This window comes from Melanerpes formicivorus, unplaced genomic scaffold (genome assembly GCF_026170545.1).
Source record: "Melanerpes formicivorus ecotype bairdi unplaced genomic scaffold, bMelFor1.0.p_v2 SCAF_12, whole genome shotgun sequence".
In the NCBI taxonomy this organism is placed as follows: domain Eukaryota; kingdom Metazoa; phylum Chordata; class Aves; order Piciformes; family Picidae; genus Melanerpes; species Melanerpes formicivorus.
The window spans coordinates 21,701,303-21,721,632 of NW_027142364.1; the positions used below are offsets into that span (position 1 = coordinate 21,701,303).

A 20,330-nucleotide genomic window follows, 5' to 3' on the forward strand; every position below is an offset into this window, starting at 1 on the left:
CCCCTGGTGCAGCTTGAGACTGTGTCCTCTTGTTCTGGTGCTGGTTGCCTGGGAGAAGAGACCAACCCCCTCCTGGCTGCAACCTCCCTTCAGGTAGTTGTAGAGAGCAAGGTCTCCCCTGAGCCTCCTCCTCTCCAGACTAAGAGGAGTCATGGGAGAAAAAAGTCCCTTAATAATTATACAGAAAATATATAATAATTGATATTCTCTCAATATAATATGCTGAAAGGATAGAATAGAGTAGAAATACTATATTAGATTAATGTGTAAGAAAAAATGATGTGCCTTCAGGAAAATGCCATCCTCGTCCTGTTTGGTCAAACAATTTAGCTTCCCTTGGTGGCAGTGAGGAATGCAGCCCCTGGTTTCAGCAGGGGGCTAGGTGGGATAGAGCAGCATAGGCTCTAATACCATCAAAGAGGAACAACTGTTACAGATGAAAATGGGAGATATTGTGAGCCCTGTTTAACTAAGAGGAAGTTGAAGGAGAGAACTTCCATTGCTGGAGACCAAAACACTTCTCTCTGTCACTTGGCAGCCCACCAAAAGTAACGTTTTACCCACCTGCAAGAATGACAGTGCAGGAGCATGATGAGGTTGGCATTCAGTGCCCCAGCTCTGGGCTTGCTTGATGTTTATAGAAGCATGGGCTCTTCAGGAAGTTTCTTGGGCATGATCCAGAGTGGTGCAGAGCAGGTGTGCATGCCAGCAGCAGGAGTTCATGGCTCTGTGCCTGCATTCAGGCCCAAACCCCTGGACTCATTGGCCAACTGTAAAGACAGGTCTGTGCATTACCAAAAGCAATGTTGTGTTTGGGTTTCACAAGCTCTGCTTTAATTCCATCCCTGCAGAAGCAAGAGGGACGCTGGGAGAAGCATTTCTTCTTGGAGTTACAGCAGCCCTCCTTTCAGATCCACCAGAAACCAAAAATACTGTGCCCAGCTTTATCACTGATTATGATCCTTCTGCAGGGCAGAGCTGCTCTTCCTAGTTTACAGCCACAGAAAAGACACCCCCAACTCCCCCCCCCCCCCCCCCCCCCAAATTAGTTGCATGCCAAAACAACTGAAACTTATCTAATGTGGTGGGAAGATAACCCAGCATTCTCTCAGCAGAGCTTTGAAAGCTACAGGCAAACAAGCATCTTTATGGAGAGATGGAAAACCTCTTTCTTGGGAAGATAGCAGATTTGCTCACGTCCTTTGAAGATGAAGCTTTGGATAATTCACTAGCAGTTCAGACAGTGATTCTCTGATTGCAAAACAGCTTTCTCTAGGCCATGCCTGTACCTTGTACTGCAACATTCTTTGATGTCAAGGGAAATAATCCAGCAAAGAAAATTAAAATATGAAGCATTTTAGTTACAGGAAGGGGAAGGAAAATCTTTATTGATCAGGACAGTGAAATCTGCTCGAAAAAGGCTGGCAGCAGTTAAAAAGAGATCAACAGCCAAACGTTTATCGCTCCCAAATGGTTTTGATTATCTTCCTTTCCTGTTCTCTCCTGGAGAACCTGATTCCACCTCCTCTTGGCATGCATGGGGATTAAGAGTGAAAAGGGGGAAGTAATGCCAGAGTGTAGTTAATCTGTATGGACATAGGGGGTGGTTGTTTCAGTTGACTTCCTCCCCCCCAAGACATGAAAATAGCATGGAGCTGAAGTTCTTGCCATGAAGCAGTTACACAGATGATTTTCCTCAAGTTGGTGATTCCCAGAGCATGTCACTACCTGGTTTAAAGGGCTCTCTTCAGCAGTGTACATGCTTTAAGCCTGTACCTTCAGGACTGAAGTAGTCAGGCAGGCACCTGGTACTCACTGAAGCATAGCAGGTCAGGTCCACTCTTACCATCTCTCCCTCCACCCTGACCACAGTATCTTGCTCAGCGCCTCCTGCACCTACACTCTTTAAGCTCACTGTTACTTGAACCTGAAATCTGGAGAGCACCATTCTTGTGGTAGCCACTGCAGTTACTTACCTGGATAACCAGAGGTGTATTTCTGTTGGGTACAGTTTTCTGAATGGAAATAGGAGGGAGCTCACCCAGTTCAGCACCTGCTGATATACTGGTGGTCTGCCTTGGGACTGCTCTAAGGTCCCAAGTTCTGTAGTGCTCACGCTCCGGTAAGCTCAACCCGTTCCTCAGACCGGGCACCGACAAGCCGCCTACCCCCGGCACCGCAGCCCTTGGGGTACCGGCTTCTATCGCTCTCACTGTGCTTTGCACGCAGAAATAGGGACAGACATGGACATGCCTGGCTGCTGCGGCCGGAGCGGCTGCTCAAGTCGCGGGAGGCTCTCTGGGAGGGGCGGGCGGGGCGGCAGCTCCGGGGAAGCCCGGCTCCCGCGGGGGCGGCGGCCCGGCCCGGGGGCTGCCCGGGCGGAGGGGCAGAGCCGCCGCGGAGCTGCAGTTGCCTCGGTCTGCCTGCGTGATTTTTCTCATCCAAACCTCGATCACGTAGGGTTGCGTAGAGGAGGACGAGCGGGAGCAGCTGCAATTCTCCCTCAGCCCGGAGCCTAGCTCCCGGCCGGCACCGACCCCACACGCTCCGCCCGGCCGCTGCGGAGCTTCCCGCCGGCTCGGCAGCGCGGCGTAGGCGTTCGGGGGGGCTTCCCTGGCCCCTCCCTCTCTTCTCCTCCCCCATCCTCGCCTCGGCCCCACCCGCTCCTGGCTCCCGGGCCAGGCCGGACGATGCGGGCGGGCGGTGTGTGCGGTTCGGCTCCTCCTCGCCCCGCCGCCGTCGGGCGGCACCGCGGAGCATCCTGAGCTCCGCACGGAGCAGCGGCAGAATAGCGGCAGCCGCACCCCCCGCCCTCTTCCTCCTTCTCCCATCGCTCCTCCCGCCGCCGTCCCCGCCGCGGCAGCCGGGCCCGGGGTCGCCCCGGTGCCGAGAGCTCCGCGGCCTCTCTCCGGGCCGGACGATGTGGGTTGCTGCTGTCGGGGAGAGCCGCTGCCGGGGCAGAGGCGGCGAGCAGGGCTGGGGTTGCTACGCCAGCCATGGCGCTGTGAGCCCGAGGCGCCGAGCTGCGGCGATGTGAGCCCTCTGCCCCGGCCCCGCCGCCTCTTTTTTTTTTTTTTTTTCCCCCTTTTTTTTCTTCCCCTTTTCCCCCCTTGATTTAATTTAATTTTATCTTCTCTTTTTTAATTGTTTGCTGGCCTGGTGCTTTTTATTGTTGCTGCTTTTTCCTTCTCCTCCCGCCTTTTCAGCAAGCGGAGTGGGGAGGGGGAGAAAAGAGGAAGAGGAGGAGTGCGAACAGAAATGCAGCGCAGCTCGCCCTGAGCCCGGCCTCAGGGAGCGGAGCGGAGCCGCGTCCATGTGCGCGCACTGCCGCGCCGCGCCTCGGAGCCACCGCGCTGGGGCCGGGGCTGGCAGTGGGCCGGGGGGGCTCTGACTCATCCCACAGCCCCTCGCCGGAGAGCGGCCGGCGGGAGGAAGCGCCTGCGCCCGGCGGAGCGGAGAGCGGCACCGCGCCGCAGGGACCCGCGGATCCTCCGCGCCCCCCTCCTCCCTCCATTGGACACAGCTGCTGTCGACGGACCTTTGCAAGCGGGGCAGCAGCCTCCCGGATTTACAAGGCGCGGGGGAGCTGCCAGCCCGGCCGCGGGGGGTTTGGTCGACGGTTGCCCGCACCGGGATTTTCGCGTCCCGGGGACAGACCCATGGGCGGTGGGGTCCGGCGGCCAGCCATGGTTGTTAGCCCGGGCGCCCTGCTCCGCCTGGCCGGCTGAGCCCTCCCCGGCGCCGGGACTCGGGGCTGCAGCGCGTTAGGCGGGGAGTTCCCGGCCCCGTACCCGCGGGGCGCGGCGGCGGCTCGGCCCCAGCGCGCCCGGAAGGCGCCCCCCGGAGCGGCGCGGACCGGCGCGGGGGGCCCATGAGCGGCGATGGCAGCGGCGATCGCCAGCTCGTTGATCCGGCAGAAGCGGCAGGCGAGGGAGTCCAACAGCGACCGAGTGTCGGCCTCCAAGCGCCGCTCCAGCCCCAGCAAGGACGGGCGCTCCCTGTGCGAGAGGCACGTCCTGGGGGTCTTCAGCAAAGTGCGCTTCTGCAGCGGCAGGAAAAGGCCGGTGAGGAGGAGACCGGGTGAGTATGGCGGCCTGGGGCCTTGGGAACCCGCTTCGCTGGATGGGGTGGCCCCCAGCCCACCGGGATGTCTGCTCCGCGGTGGGGCGGTCCGGTCCCGGGGCTCTCCCGGCACTGACAGGTACCTTCTGGGGACGGACTTGCTCCGCGCTCAACTTTCGCCTCGGTCCGGACGCATCCCCATGCCTAAGCTAGTGGGATGGGTGGGCACGACCCTGCAGCCGGCATTCCTCCACCGCTGTCCGAAGCGTGAGCAGAGCGGGGCTTCCAGCAGGAGCTTCAGCAGTGCTACCTTATCCCGTCATTGTGTTTTTCCACCTCCCTGTAGGTATTGTTTTTAAACAGTCTCCTCTTATTTTCTGCATAGTGACAGGGAAATCGATAAACTGAGGATCGGTTAGAATTGTGGCCACTTGATAACTAGATCCATCAAGTGCTACTTCACGATCAGAGTTGCATAGGGAATTTCATTACCTTATAAAGCTTAGCAGATGGCAGCCGCACGACCGTCACACCTAGTTTGGAGCTTTCAGGGACCAAGAATTGCTTTTTGTGGTCGTCTTTTCTTCCCCCCCTCCTTCCCTTTTTGTGTATGCGTGTGCTCGGTCTTGGTTCCTTGTGGAAAACTTCAGCCCCGGCGTACGTGTTGCTCACGTTGCCACGATGAAGTCCCACCACCCACAGTTCCAGCTCTGAGCAGTGCTTTGTGTTCTCAGCTGTCCTTGGTTGGTTTGAGAACCAAGTGCCCAGCAAGAGCAGGTCCTCCCTGATTTCTCAGTGGAATTAACTTTTTACTTCTTCCTTTATTTTTTTTCACTGCTGTAAATCACCACCCAGGTAAGCAGAGGAACGGGCTTGAGGAGCTGCTGTGAACATAGCTTTCCTTAGGTGTCTGTTAGTGTTGTGGTTAAGAGAGTTTGCCTAGTGCTTCGGGATGTGCCACCAGCCTGTGCAATCCTCCCACGTTTTCCATAGGTGCTGGTGTTTTGCTTGTTGCTTTTGTCTCTTCATGGAGCCCTTTCTGCACGTCTGAAGTCTGTCAGTCATGGCTCTACAGCAAGACGTCAGAGCTAGCTAAGGGCTCTTCTGCTGCTCTGTAGATTGAGGTACATGACCTGTACTCAAGTGAGGAACAAAACAGAGAAAATGCCTCTCGCCATAGAAGGCCACTTAACTGTTGTCAACAAGGGGAGAGAATAATTGCTCTGGATTGCTGTCAGCACCCCAATCCTTTTGAGGCAGGGACTATATTTAGCTAGTAAAATGCTTCAGGACTTGCCGTTAACGGGTTAGGCCCTGAAAACCACCCTCTTTACCAGTCTGTTTTGAGGCAGATACCAAAAGGGGATGCAAAATAGCTGAAATACAGCACGACTGGAGAGAGTCAAAGGCAAGAAAGTTGCTTTTTTAAAGACAAAATCTCTGGTTCGAGTGAGTGGTAGCTGGGCCATCCTGTACAGGATTGACCTGTGAGCCCAGACCAAAAATGGCTTTGACCACAAAAAGGTAGTCGTTTTGTCTCGGGAATCTCTCTTTGCAGTGGGAGTGGAACCTGAGAATCTCACTGGTGAAATGTTTCCCCATTCCTCCTTACTCCCCATCTCCATCTGCAAGGATTAAGAGGGCTGAGAAGTCTAAGCTGTTGCCTAGATCTCAGGATGCTTTGTCTCGTTAAAGTTTGAGTGACTTTCACAGCAGGGTGTGGTTGGTGGGACTTTTGGTTTGTCCTGACACAGTGCTCTCAGGTGCATAGGTCCAATGCTGCTTCCTTTGGGCTCACTAAAAGCCTGTGAAGAATTGATGGACTTCCCATGCTGAGGAAGGTGTTCAATAACAGAGCAGAGTGATTTAAGGGAGGCTTTTTACTGACTTAGAAGAAGGGTCAGTGCTCCTCAGTGCTGTAAAACCAGAGCTGCCCAGTCTGCAGCGCTGCCAGTCAATCCCTCAGAACCAGTACTGCATTCATTGTGTATAATTAAAGAATTAGAGTACTAAGTGTCCTTTCCTAGGCTATGGACTGTGGCTGCTTCACTTCCCCATATCCATCTCCCAAACAGAGATTTCTCTCACTGGTACATCCTATTCCTGGACTCAGGTGTGCAGCTTTAGCAGCAGCATGGCACTGTGTTTGCTGCTCCTCATGCCCAGATAACCTGTGCACTGCAGAGCTGCTCTTCTGTAGAGAAAATGACAGGCCAATGAATTGCAACTGGTTTAAAGAATTGTGCATGCATGGTGCAGTAACCCAGGAGCCCAGTGATGATGTGTGCTCATCAGTCTGCTGGCTCAGTAGTTTGCAAGTCAGTGAAGGGAAGGTGAGAAGCATTCACGTTCAAAAGGTGTGCAGTCGCATCTGGAAGTGGTACAGTGCTAGCAGAATGATATTTACTTTGCTGAACTTGGGTGGTAAATGTCAAAACACTTCACATTTACAGAGTGATTTTCATCTGTGGCGCTCAGAAAGCTCTGCCACATGGAGAGGATTCTTCCCAGACAGAAGGCACGGAGCAGTTACCTGACACAGAGACCTAATTCCTGCTGCTCGTTCCAGGGCAGTGTGCTTTGGGCCTCTTGCTGCCAGTGAAGCTTGCAGTGCAGCAGCAGTGCAGCTGTAGCAACTTGCACCATTACAGAAACACAGCTCTAGCGGTGGTTCAGGTTTCCTCTGCCCTTTGCTCTTGTAGAACTAGCCATGTGAGCTTCTGAAGTGTTTCTAATATGTGACTCAAGGGGGCTGCAACTGCAATACTCTGTAAAGGTATTTGTGATCAGAGTTACTTCGCACTGGCTGGTACCTTGTGCTCCACTTTACAGCTTGTGTGAAGCAAGAGTGAAATAGTCCTGCTCTTGTGTGAGGAGGGAGGATTCCCACCCAGTTCAGGCTCACTCAGTGGTGGGCATGAGTAGTTTGCAGGTTTGGGTAAGCTACGGGGAACCAGATCTGCTCAGGGCCATCTTGCACAAAATGAGAGTTGTCAGCTCCTAGGGAGAGCAGGCTGCAGAAGCATCTCTTTGTTGGTTGCAATAAGCACCATGTTATAAAATGAGAGCTCGTTTTATCTGCCTTGTTTGGTGAGCAAAGGCAGATCTCTCATGTGCACTCCTCGTGTTCTCTCCTGCATGTGTTGGGCTGTGAGACAATTTACCAGTTGAAGACAGGTCAAATGGGGATGCTAAGTGCTGCTGAAAATGTGGACGCATGGGCTTAGTCCCATTAATGTGAATTTACACAGCTCATTGGCCTCAGTTGTGCAGGTGCCAAGGAAAATTGGTGTGTTGAACAGCACCTGTGCAGCTCTATGTGTAAGGTAGGGCTAGAGAAGATTAAATTCTCTATTTTGCTTTGACCACAGTAACGTGATAGAGGATTCAAAAGAAATTGCCATATGGCCTGCTGCAGGTTCAGGGGAGAATGATGGATCCCAAAGCTGAATACAGAAGACTAGACAAAGCAGCTCTCTTTACATGACTTCACTGCCAACAAATAGTTGAACCAGGTAGTTTCAACTCCTTTGTGGCTGAATTAAAGCATCCAGGCATGTCCCTTCTTCAGCTGTTTCGTAACAGGCTGGAGAGCCTGGGCTGGCGGTGCCAGCTTGTTTATGAAAGTTATGGCCATTGCTTCTCGCACCATCCATCTTCACAGGCACAGCTCACACGGAGAGCTGGGCTGGGGGTGGCCTTCCATCAAGCTGTGGCCACTGGACAGCAAAGCTGAGGAGATAGGGAGCTATGCCCAAAGGGAAACAGGACCGAGCATCAGGCACAGAATCCAGGGGCTGTGGAAGCTTTGTCTGCGTGAAGCCCACTGGAAAGGTCCTGCTGCTGGGGGAAATCAGGTTTGAATTCAGGTGGCTTTGGGTCAGCTTATGCCAGGCACTGTGCAGATTAGGTTGGATCTTAGGAAGAAGCTCTTCACGGAAAGAGAGATTGGCCATTGGGATGTGCTGCCCAGGGAGGTGGTGGAGTCACCATCACTGGAGGGGTTTAGGAAGAGACTGGATGGGGTGCTTGGTGCCATGGTTTGGTTGGTTAGATGGTGTTGGCTGCTATGTTGGACTTGATGATTTCAAAGGTCTTTTTCAACCTGATCCTATCCTACCCTATCCTACCCTATCCTACCCTATCCTACCCTATCCTACCCTATCCTACCCTATCCTACCCTATCCTTGCTTCTGTTAGACAGACTTCCAGCTCAGAATGTGAAGCTCAATCTGAAACTGGTTTTTTCTTTCATCCTGGGGTAGAGAAAAAAAATCTGTGGGTTTTTTCCCTATACTTTTTTTTTTCCCCTGTGTGATATATATTTTGTGCCCCTCCAGGGAAAGGATGCTTTTCCTTAAGGAGATCTAAAGGCTTCTTCCAAAATCAAGGAAATGGTTACCCATAGGAAAAAAAAAAAGGCAGCAATTTAAAATCTACTTTCTCCCTTGATGATATTCCTCATTTTGAGTAATAAATGGGGATTTGAAATCCCAAGCACACACATGTAGATAGTTTGGGGTTTTTCCCAGCAGTATAAGTGAAATGCAAGAGCAACTTTAGTTGAAGGACACAGAAAGGACTTTGTTCATTTGGAGATTGATTTAAAACGTTTGAGAAGTCTGTCATCTCTGCAAGCTGTTAAATTCCTCACCTTCAGGCCTCAAATCCTTCCTGATTTCATGCAGGGGGAAGATTATGGTTGAGGCTCGTGGCAAAATCCACCTTTGTACTTCCCTCTTAAGTCTGTCGTAGTCCTTGCTTGCTTTCACAGAGTGGTTCATCTCAGAAGAGCTGTGGTGTCTGCCTGACCTGTGGAATTTGGCCCCTCTGTTGCTAGTGTCCTACTGCTGACTGCATTACCTCAGTGCAGAGCTGCAGCCTGCAGTAGGACTCAGGCTGGGTCCCAGCACTTCCCCACAGCCTGTGCATGTGTGTCTGGGTGTGTGCCCAGCCAAGGCAGCTCCATCTCATTCTTCTGTCTGCTCCTCTGCAGAATTTGGTGCTGTGCCCCATCTCTAAGCAGTAGCTGGAGGGAATGGAAATAGCTGGAAATCCTGGCATTGCCTGGCCATCAGGAGGTCTTAGAAGTCCTAGCTGAGATGAGAGCATGTATGCCAAGTGGCTGCCTGAACGTGAGGCTAGATAACATCAAGGGGAAGGGGCAGAGCCTTCTGAGTGTGCATCTTCCCTGCGTGGGGAAGTCTGGCATCAGAGAGATCTGCTGGTGTGCTGTAATCTCCTGCACCAGCCAGTGCTAATGAATGCCAAAATAATCAAGAGTGGGGGGAAGCCTCCCTCCTGCTCCTGACAGCTCACAGATGGGTTGCACTGTGTTGAATTGATCCCTGGGGGGGGTATCACACACGCTCGTGGCTTGCAGATGTGGTGACTGTCAGAGTGTGTGTCTGCTCAGTTACTGAGTAGGGGATGGGAGGGGGTCAGATAGCAACCTTGAGCCTATCTGGTTCTAGAAGCTGGTGAAGAATTGCAGGCTTCTGTCTTACTCCAGGGTAGGGAAAACTCAGCTGCCCACCTGCTTCACGGGACGGCTGGTGGGTGAGCTTGTCAATCCACTTGGTACTCGTTCTGGATGGGATATGGGTGATGCCAAAAAAATAAATCTGTGGAAGCCATCCAAGCTCCTGGGAGGATGGACACCACCTCCCCTCATGGCTGCAGGGGCAGCTGTGCTCGGGGGAGCAGTGAAAACTGTGAGCTGTCAGAGGAGGTTCACCATTAGAGCAATACAAGTGATTGATTCTTCCTTCACCAGCCAAATGGCAAAGTCAGGATGGAAGGAGGTTCATGAGTGATTATTTTCCCTCCCCATAAAACAAAAGATCCATATAAATCAGTTTATCATTGACTGGTATAGCTGTGGTTGGGGGGGGGGAAGGGAAGGTGTGATTTAATTTGTTGGATTTTTATGTGTGTATTTTTCTTGTAACTTTCAGCTATGCTTCTAAATGAAATGTTACTTGGAAATAAAAACCCAAAAGCTTGAGTTCCAAAAATACCACAGAATCACAGACCCCATGACTAGACCATGGCACCAAGTGCCACATCCAGTCCCCTCTTGAACACCTCCAGGGATGGTGACTCCACCACCTCCCTGGGCAGCACATCCCAATGGCTAACAACTCTCTGGGAAGAGCTTTCTCCTCACCTCCAGCCTAAACTTCCCCTGGCTTCTTCCTTCCTTGCTTTGCTGAATTCAGCACAGATTTAGGCTGATTTCAGTAGATCAGATGCTGCATATTTTAAGAGGTCAGGTAGCTATTACCAAACACTGCAGCACCTTGGCTTGGGCACTTGTGGTAGTTTTAGGCTATGCCTTTGAAATGCTTGCACGGATCTTGGGCAGAGAAGTAGCCAAAGGTAAATAAATCACTATTGGGTGTGAAAGGGAAATGAATGGTGATTCTAAACAACTCACTGGAAGAGATAAGAGACTAAAACTCGTTGTACCAACCCCCCCCAGCAGTGTGGAGAGCAGAGCTGCCACGGGAGGTGAAGAGACTGTAAGAATCTCACTGCCTTTGGAGACAAACAGAGGCTCACCGTGCTGAGCAACAAGTGCAGACTCACTTGGGCTCACCCTCTTGCTTCTCTTCCTCTCCCCATATGGGCACAGAGTGAACTGCCAGCTAGCAAGGTGGCCAGGTGGGCGTTGATTCCATTCCTCTGGCATCCATTCCACATGCTCCAGCCCTGCGTGCAGTGTCTGGGGGCTCTTCCTGCCCCCGCGCAGCTGCAGCCGAAGCTGGCGTTCCTCACTCTGTGGTAGTTTGAGGCTCTGCCTAGGAAATTTTCCACAGGTCTTGAACAGAATGTAAATAAATTACTATTGGGTGGGAAAAGGAAAACCAAGATAAGGTCTAAATAATCCCATTGGGTAGATAAAGGTGGTGGAGTCCCCATCCCTGGAGGTGTTCCAGGAGGGGATTGGATGTGGCACTTGGTGCCATGGTTTAGTACTCATGAGGTCTGGGGTGACAGGTTGGACCTGATGATCTCTGAGGTCTCTTCCAACCTTACTGACTCCATGATTCTATGACAACAAAGAAAGTTAGTTCTGTAAACTTTCTCTCTTTCTGGCTTCCTCGCTCTGGCAGATACTAACTTGTGCTGCTGCTGCCTCTGCTGCCCTTGAATGCGTTCTTCCTGTGGTTCAGTGCTAACAGCAGCTCTCTGCTCTGTCTGGTGTACAGGGGGCAGGGAAGGGAGCAGGGAGTGGGGGAATCTATTAGTAGGCCCCTGGTTTGGTCCAGGGGGGTTCTTGTATTGTTTATAGAATGGAACAGAACTAACCAGATTGGAAGAGACCTTTGAGATCATCGAGTCCAACCTATCACCCAACACCATCTAATCAACTGAACCATGGCACCAAGCACCCCATCCAGTCTCTTCCTAAACACCTCCAGTGATGGTGACTCCACCACCTCCCTGGGCAGCACATTCCAATGGCCAATCTCTCTTTCTGGGAAGAACTTCTTCCTAACATCCAGTCTGAATCTCCCCTGGTGCAGCTTGAGACTGTGTCCTCTTGTTCTGGTGCTGCTTGCCTGGGAGAAGAGACCAACCCCTGCCTGGCTACAGCCTCCCTTCAGGTAGCTGCAGAGAGCAAGAAGGTCTCCCCTGAGCCTCCTCCTCTCCAGGCTATGCAACCCCAGCTCCCTCAGCCTCTCCTCACAGGGCTGTGCCCCAGACCCCTCCCCAGCTTTGTTGGTATGTATGGGAGCACTGTCTGTTTTCTGTGTAGTCACTGCATCTCTCACCTTAGATTGTATCTTTGCTTGTAAGTACAGCTTCATTTGCTTTCCAGCTGAGCTGGTCTGGCAGTTCTATGTTGGGGGAATTTTCAACCCACCATATAGTATTAAAGTCAAAGGAAGAATTTTTGCAAGCAAAACATGTAGGAGATTGACATCCCCTTCACATGACAGCTCTGTGGCTTGGTAGAAGGTGACCAGCAGTCAGGGAAAGCAGCTCCAAAGAGCTAACCTTTCAATACTCACACATTTCCATATGCTCTGTAAGCTGTTGCAGCATCATCCTTCTAGGCTGCATTATTGGTGTGCCTTCATCTTGGAAGTCTCTTGTGAGGTGACCTGTACCAAAGGGATCCACTCTGCACCCAGGCTGCACACGCTGCAGCCACTCAGGGGATGGTCCCTCTGCACTCTTCAGTAGCTAGTTTGTCTCTGTTCCCTAGCTGGCACAGTGTTCTTCACATTAATCCTTTTTGAGCATAAAGCAAACTGCTGCATCCTGTGCACACTTTGCTGTGCCCTGCCCTGTAGCAGAATCCTGAAACAATCCTTTCCAGAGGCTGCTTTTGCTTTGCATCTCTGTTAAGAGCTTGCAGTAGAGCCACAGACACAGTTTGTGCCCCTCACCAGGTCAAGGCCACTAAGAGGGATCCTTAGAATAAATGATTTTTACAGAGTGGTTTGTGCCTTGGAGGGGAATCTGTGTGGACACAGGATTCTTGCAGCATGATAGCAGGGCTGTGGGGCTCCAGCTTGCTGGCAGTGCTGGCTCTGAGAATAGTAACTACGACACATTTTTCAAGTGGTAAAGCAGAAGGCAGCTTTCTAGAGAGCTGTGGAACACGACTCTGGTATTCACTCCTCAGGCAGACCACTCTGGCTGTTCCAGCCCCCACACTGCAGCACAGACAAATATATGTTCATGTTCCAAGGGCTGAACTGGGGCTCCCTGAAAGCCTGATGGAGCTTGAGTCACAGAATCACCAAGGTTGGAAGAGACCTCAAAGATCAGCAAGTGCAACCTGTCACCACAGACCCCATGACTAAACCCTGGCACCAAGTGCCACATCCAATCCCCTCTTGAACACCTCCAGGGATGGGGATTCCACCACCTCCCTGGGCAGCACATTCCAATGGCTAACAACTCTCTCAGTGGAGAGTTTTCTCCTCACCTCCAGCGTAAACCTCCCCTGGCACAGCTTGAGACTATGTCCTCTTGTTCTGGTGCTGGTTGCCTGGGAGAAGAGACCAATCCACCCTACAGCCACCCTTCAAGTCATTGTAAAGAGCAATGAGGTCTCCCCTGAGCCTCCTCTTCTCCAGGCTAAGCAACCCCAGCTCCCTCAGCCTCTCCTCACAGGGCTGTGCTCAAGGCCTCTCCCCACTGGGAAGACGATCACACCTCTCAGACACTGCTGTGCAGTGCTCATTCCAGTTTGTCCTGGCTAAAGGTGAGAGGGACAAAGCCGTGGGTTTGGAAGCAGGGTTGTGGCCTGAGCCCTGAGCTGCTCTTATCCTGAGGGGTGAGCTGCTGGTTGATTCCTGTTGTGCTGGGCAAGGCTGGCTCTGTGCAGCGGCTCTGGGCTGCTCTCTGCCCTTTCCCCAGGGACTGGGCTGAGCTGCTGGATGGGAATTCACACTGGAAACAGCATCATCACTGAATGTGGCTTCACAGCTCTGTTCTTGCATCTCCTTTGTGGCTTTGGGTTTGTCCCTTCCCTCCAATGTCGTGGGGAGATGACCGCACCGCTGTACCTGGGGTCCTGCTAAGAGGATGCCTGATGGGGTTGTGCTGCTCCTGGCAGCGCTCTAAGGTTGCAGACGTGTCAGGCCCTTGTGCAGACCCTGGCTTGGAGCAGGGCAGGTGGGGAGGCAGCAAGAGGAGCTCCTCTCTCCTTTCAGCAGCATGTGCATCTGTTGTGCCTGGAGCTGTGTGTGGGTGGAAGGGGAGATTTTGTCTCAGATATGCTTCCTTCAGAATCTGACTTGCATCAGTGTCCCCTTCTCCTTCAGCATTCCTGAGCACAAGGAGGAGCTCTGGTTTGGGTGGTCCTTGGCACTGCCATGTTCCCAAAGAGAAACCCTCAGCTGGGGACCTGTGGCACTTGTCTGTCCAGGTGGTGGGCAGCAGTGGGGAAAGGAGGGGAGCAGTGGTGCTGCTGCCTGCCTGGGCTCTCCATATTTCTTTCTGAGGCCTTTCAATGCAAGTTTGGAGTGATTGGTTCCAGTGTTAGCTGTCAATAAAAGGGAGATGTGAAATAGCTGGTTGTCTCCAATGGCAGGGGCTGGATTTGAGGGTGAAGATCCAGGGCTAGATAAAGCTGCTGTGGTGATGGAGAGCACAGAGCTTTTCCCCATCCTGTGGAGTGCACTCTGCAGAGCTCTCTCCCTGTGGAACTCCTGTCTCAGCTTCCCTCCAGCAGCATGCTTCCTTTAGTGGTTGTGTGGTTAGCTACATGCTGTGAAGTGGCCAAATATCCACAGAGAGGCAATAGAATTCTGTCACTTGTTCCTTTTTCCTACCTGAAAGCTGACTGGGGCTGTGCTAAAGCTACAAACTACAAAATGATCCTTTCTTGAACTATTTAAGCATTGTGCATTGAAATGAAAGAGGGAAAAAGCCAGGTCTTGGGATTAATGCTCACATGCTCACTTAATTGGTGTTCATCTAGAGCAGTTTGAAGCCTCCTCCCCTTGCTGGTTGCACAGATAGTTTCTTTGCTTAGCACTTGCCACCCATATTGCCTGAACTGCCAAATGAATACCTTTCCTTCATTCAGGGCAACTAGGAGGACATATCCCAAGTTTGAAACCCTGGATTTTGGGCATGCAGACTTGGATCACTTCAGGGATCTGCTGGCCAAAGTATTGTGGGACAAAGCCCTAGAGGGAAGAGGGGTCCAGGACAGCTGGGCAGTGTTCATGGATCACCTTCTCATGCCCAGGAGCAAAGTGTACCCACACAGAGGAAAGCAGGAAAGAATGCTAGGAGACCTGCCTGAGCAAGGAGCTCCTGGACAGAGCCTGGCACAGGCTGCCCAGGGAGGTGGTGGAAGCCTCATGCCTGGAGGTGTTTGCAGCCAGGCTGGATGTGGCTGTGAGCAACCTGCTGTGGTGTGAGGTGTCCCTGGCCATGGCAGGGGGGTTGGAACTGGCTGATGATTGAGGTCCCTTCCAACCCTAACAATTCTATGATTCCCCAAAGCAAAACAGTTTGCAAAAGGCCAAGCAGTGTGGGACTACTGCAAGTGAGGCCAGTCTGCAGAAAAGACAGTCTGCATCTCCCAGAAAATGGAGAAGCAGTAGAAAGCAGCAGCAGCACAGTGTGGGTTTGGTTTCCAGGCACCTGCTCGTGGTTGGGAAGCACACAGTGATTGCTGCAGGTTGATCCTCAGGGACTTGGAAGCCACTGGGCTGCCAGAGATGCAGGGCTCACACACTGGCAGATAAGGAGCATGCTGTCCACCCACTCCCGAGCCAGTCTTGTGCCTGGCACAGCTCTGGTAGCTGGATCTGGGTCTGAGCTGTTGGCTGGCTGCACCCTGCACCTCAGTTGGTGATCTGCAGCCATTCAGGCATGACTCCTCTGGTGACCAACATCATGCTCTCCTGGAGATCTTCTGTGAGGGTGGCTAAATGGGCTGGAAGAGTCTGGGGTTTAAGCAGCAGTTCTCTGCTGGCTTTTTGTAGCTTGGTTTTATGCCCTGCAGTGTGGGGTCTGCCTGCTGGCTTGTACCACCCAAGCATCTAAGCATTTATAAACATCTGTTGTGGCTTTTGTTTAGTTTCCTTCCACACCACTCCTGCCTTCTCCACTTCTTTAAGCATTGCTTCTGTTTTTCTTTGTTTCTCATAAAACCACAGCTCTACTTGCCAGTAAATACATTTCAGGGTTTAGAGCTAAAGCCCAATAGTAGTTCTTGAATGATTGGAAACTACCAGGAGAAGATTAAGCTCCTGAGCCCTCGGGCAGTAGCTGTCTCCTGGGCAGCTAGAGGAGGAGGAGGAGGAGGAGCTGTGTTCCAGGACCTGTTGGAGAGGCAGATTTTGTGGTTTTGCTCCAGGAGCATCACCCTGAGCACTCACATCCCCAGGGAGCTGGCTGTTAACAGGCTCTCCTGAGATGGCAGCAGGGTGGCTGGTGAGCCTGCCTGGCTTGCTGGAGTCCTCATGGCTGCCCCACAAGGGCAGTGGGGTGTGTGTAGTGAGCTGCAAACCATGAAGCACCATCCTTCTTTACAAAGGCCTGCAGTGATAGTACAAGGGGGCAATGGCTTCAAACTAGGGAAGAGCAGATTTAGGTTGGATGTTAGGAACAAGCTGTGCACCATGAGGGTAGTGGAACAGGTTGCCCAGGGAGGTAGTTGAGGCCCCATGCCTGGAGATACTCAAAGTGAGGCTTGACAGAGCTCTGGGCAACCTGATCTGACTGGGGATGTCCCTGCTTACTGCAGAGGGATTGGACTGGGTGGCCTTTGGAGCTCCCTTCCAACCCAGACCGTTCTATGGTTCTATGAAGGCAGAGCTTTAGATGGATGAGGTAGATGGTAGCTTTCTCAAACCACAAATGTTTTCATTAGGGGGAAGGAAGCCTCTGGCTCAGGTGGAAAGTTAAAGCCATGGTGGTTTTGGCCATTAGAAGATGCTGCCTTTTGAGGTGTGGTGTTGTTGCCAAGCACAGTGGCAGCAGCTGGAGGGGCTTTTTGTGGTGCATTTGCTGCTGTGAGAGGTTTGTCAGCACGCCGTAATGCCAGCATTTGGCCTCAGAAAATGCCTGCAAGCTGCTGCAGGAGTGCTTAAGCTGCATTGGTGCAGTGGGCAGGAAAAGGCCTTGCCCTACAACCTGACTGAATCAGGTGTTACTTTTTCCTCTTCACAAGCTCCTTACCTTTGAACTACAGAAGTCTCTCACCTCTAATCCCTCTGGAAAACGCTGTGGGAGTGCATGAGGAGTACTGTAGCAAAGGGAGACGTCACTGTCTTGTCTTATGAAACACCTGCAGAGTGACACTGGGAGTCAGTCTTTACCCTGATGTGCCATCCAGTGATAACCCAGGGATCTTCTGTGAGCTGGTGTGGGTAGGACCAGGTGCCCTCCCCCAGACCAGTATCAGCTTAAGTGATTCGTTCCGGCTCAGTGCTTGTGGCTTGTGTGTTCTGTCCATCTTCTCTTTCAATGAATCTATTTTCCTAGGCCTGCAGAGTGGAACAGAAGATTGATGTAGTTGTTTTCATGGTGTGTTTTGCTGGTGTGAGGGATGTCTCAGCGTTTCTGCACTATTTCAGGCCTGTTGGATTGATGGGAGAAGCAGGGTGATGTAGCGTCTGAGGACGGCACAAATCACAGCGCCATGGCAGGCAGGAGCAGCAGGGAGGGTGTTTGCTCTGCTTGTGTGAGGACTGGAAGTGATCTGCCTCCTTGTGTGGAGCATCTCAAGGTGAGCTGGGCACTCTGTCATGGAGCCTCGAGTGCAGAAGTCTGATACTGCCACCAAACCATAGTCTCCTAGGAGCAAGGCTGAAGGGACCCCCAGGGTTGCCTTGTCAGTCACAGCACTGACACCAGAGTGGTAACCTGTTTTGTACATCCTCCCATGGTAGAGAGGTAGAAAGAATTTCCCAATATCCAGTGCAAACCCTTGCCCAAACCCAGGAATTTTGCTTAATTGCTTAATTGAAGAAGTTTTATGTTGCACATTGGAAGGGACAAAACAAAAGCAAGCTGCTGCTTTTCTGGCTGTACAGGTGGCAAAGTGCTACCCCAGGATTGCCCAGGACCTGAAGGGCATCCCTGTCTGCTGCAGGCAGGTTGAAGTAGATGACCTTTGGAGGTCCCTTCCAACCCAAATCATTCTATGGTTCTTACACACCCAACATCTCCTTAGGATACATCTGAGTGGTGTGTGGTCCTGTGGGAAATGCTCTCCCCCTCCATCCTCATGTGCAGGGTGAGAGGTGCCTCAAGCACGGGAAGAGAGCAGAGCTCTCCTGTTTCTCCCTTCTGCCAGCAAAAGGCAGCACAGCTCAGCAAGTGGCACCCCAGGCAGCATCCTCTGAGCCTGCTTTGCCACCTGCCTCAGGCACAGCCTAGCTGTGGTCCGTTCTTCGGCGTTGTGAGCTCTGGGCTGCATCAGCCCTCAACCCAAAGCTCTGCAGGGCAGGGGTGCGCTTTGGCGACGTCTCTGTGCGGCTCTTGAGCTCTCCTCGCTGGCATGGGGAAGGGCTGGCTTTTACTCCTGAGGTTTCCCCTGCCTGGCTGCCCTCTTGGGAGCTGGCAGAGCCCTTGGGGGCCAGGGAGAAGCTTCTGTGGAGGGGCACAGGCTTTGCTGGTTCGTGGGGAGCCATGCTTGCGCGCAGCTGAAATGGGCTGCGATTGTAGGCTCCCACATCGTGTTTATGCTATCTCCTGCTTTGCTCTGGGTGAATATGCTGCAATTTTGGCTAATTACACAATATGCCTGGAATAATTGCAGGGTGTTCCTCAAAATAAATAACATATCTTGTATGCTCTGCCATCCATGCTTATGAGCATGTTTCACCTTCAGGAGCCAAAGCAGTGACTGTGCTCCAAGATGACAGCCTAGGGGCTGTAGCTGCAGCTTCTTTCCCATGAAGCCTCCCATTTCCTTTAATTGCCTGCCTTGAGAAAGCTCACCTCTCAAATTCTGGGGCAGCCCTTGCATCTCTCCTTTCTGATTTCCCTTCCTGCCAGGCTTTGCTTTTCTCCTCATCAGAGCCCAAGTCCATGCAGATGTGGAAGATTGCACTTTAAAGGAGAATGTTTTGAAGTTCTGACTGCTGGTAAAACACTCTGGATCAACAGAGGAGCACAGAGTGTGTCCTGGGGGAGCCAAAGGCAAACCCAGGAGTGTGTCTGTTTGAAGAATTGATTTCTGTAGTTCTCTGGTCAAAGAAAAGAATTTTCTGGGGAGGAGGCCATTCAGATCCAATGCAGTCTTGCCTTCTCCTCTGGCTTTCATCTCCAGCCCTCTCAATTATCTTTGGTTTTGCATTTAATTTCCAAACAAAACACTTTCTCCAAAGGAAATCTGTTCTCTTCTCAGAGAGCATTCCCTCCACTCCCTGGTAATGAACCTGAGTTTGTGCATAGCTTCACCTGCTCTTTATTTTGGCTTTTCAGCAAACTGTTTTCATCTGGACAGTTTCACCCACAGGTCCTCAGCAATCCTGTGCCAAAATACCTGGTGGCAGTTAGGCCATCAGTCTTTTTCCACTTGGCATCCCAATGTCTTCAGCTGCAGGGCTCTTAGGGGGCCTCTTTTGGCCCTGCAGTGCTGGAGGTGGCTGTCTTGCCCTGAGCTTGCATGCAGAGCCAGCACCTCGTTTGGCATTTGCATTCCTTTGGCATTTGCCTTCTAGAAGAACTCACACAAGACTTTGGACCTCTTGATCCTCGAGCCCTGGGCCTTAGGTGGATGTTTCATGGGATCTGGAGCTTGAAGAGCCCCTGAGCTGCAGGGTGACCTCTCTCTGTCTTGACATCCATAGGCTCCTAAGGAAAGGGGGGCCTGGGAGAGCCATGCAGCAGTGGTCCCCTGTTGCATCCCCTGTTTTCAGTGCTCAGTAGGACTCCTCTCTCTCAGACTTGTATTGGCATCTGTGGCAAGCTGATTCCCTGGGCAGGGGAGGGCCCACACAAACGCCAGTGCTGTGCAGCCACATTCCTTCCACCTACTCTACAAGTGAGAAATGAGACTTCCCTGGAGGGACTCATCTTTATAAGAGCAGAGCAAGCAGAGTCCAGAGCTTTACATATGTCTGCTCCTTGGTAGGGGTTGCAGGCAGGCAGCTGTGCTCAGTGCTGGAGGGCTAATTACTATTCCTCCTTGCAGGCATCAGCACAGGAAAGGAAATCACTTCTCTGAATGCTCTTTTTGCCTACAAGGTGTCATTCTGCTCCAGTGACTCACTGACAGTGACAGGAGGCGATTGCTTTGGTGGGTGCTGTCATCAGCTTGTGCCCATCATCCCTCTGAGTTAGGGAAATGGCATTTTCAGAAGCTTGTCCTTCAAATGCAGAGGCTGTCCCTGTTAGCACAGCCTGTTATTTCATGCCATGCATCCTGGAAACACCAGTTGTCTCTGTAGTTATTAGCCCTGGGTGGAGATTCACACTTGAGATGAGTAAATACAGGAGTGTGCCATGCAGCTCTATTGTCCCACAGTAATTTTCTGCTCAAAATAAATCCCCTGTAATTGGAGGGTGACACTCACCCCATAATCACAGTGCCCCAGAGCTGGGCATGGCCTTCATGCTGCATCACTGGGAAAGGAGCTGGGATCAACTGTTTGGTGCCCCCAGAGTCAACCAGGTCTCGGCAATAACCCTCAGCATCAGGCAGGCAGTCTGTTTACATCTCTCCATCACACTCACAGGCTGGCTGAGCTGCCTGTGTGTAAGCTGGATGCCTGCGTCCAGACTGAAGGAGCTTGTGGCAGCTTTGCAAGGTGGGGCTGGATACCTGGCTTCGC

General features: G+C 52.1%; 1 protein-coding gene across 3 annotated transcripts in view; it reads left to right on the plus strand.

The window, feature by feature from the left end:
• Positions 1-20,330, plus strand: part of FGF12 (fibroblast growth factor 12) — a 282,430-nt gene that overhangs the window by 154,040 nt on the left and 108,060 nt on the right. Inside the window, exon 1 of one of the 3 annotated variants that reach the window (XM_068145662.1) lies at positions 2,756-4,080. The exons of the other annotated variants lie outside the window; for them this stretch is intronic. Coding sequence (XP_068001763.1) covers positions 3,882-4,080 — 199 coding nt within the window. The 5' untranslated portion in view covers positions 2,756-3,881. Of the gene's footprint in view, positions 1-2,755; positions 4,081-20,330 lie in introns of those variants that run through there. 3 annotated transcript variants of the gene reach the window in all.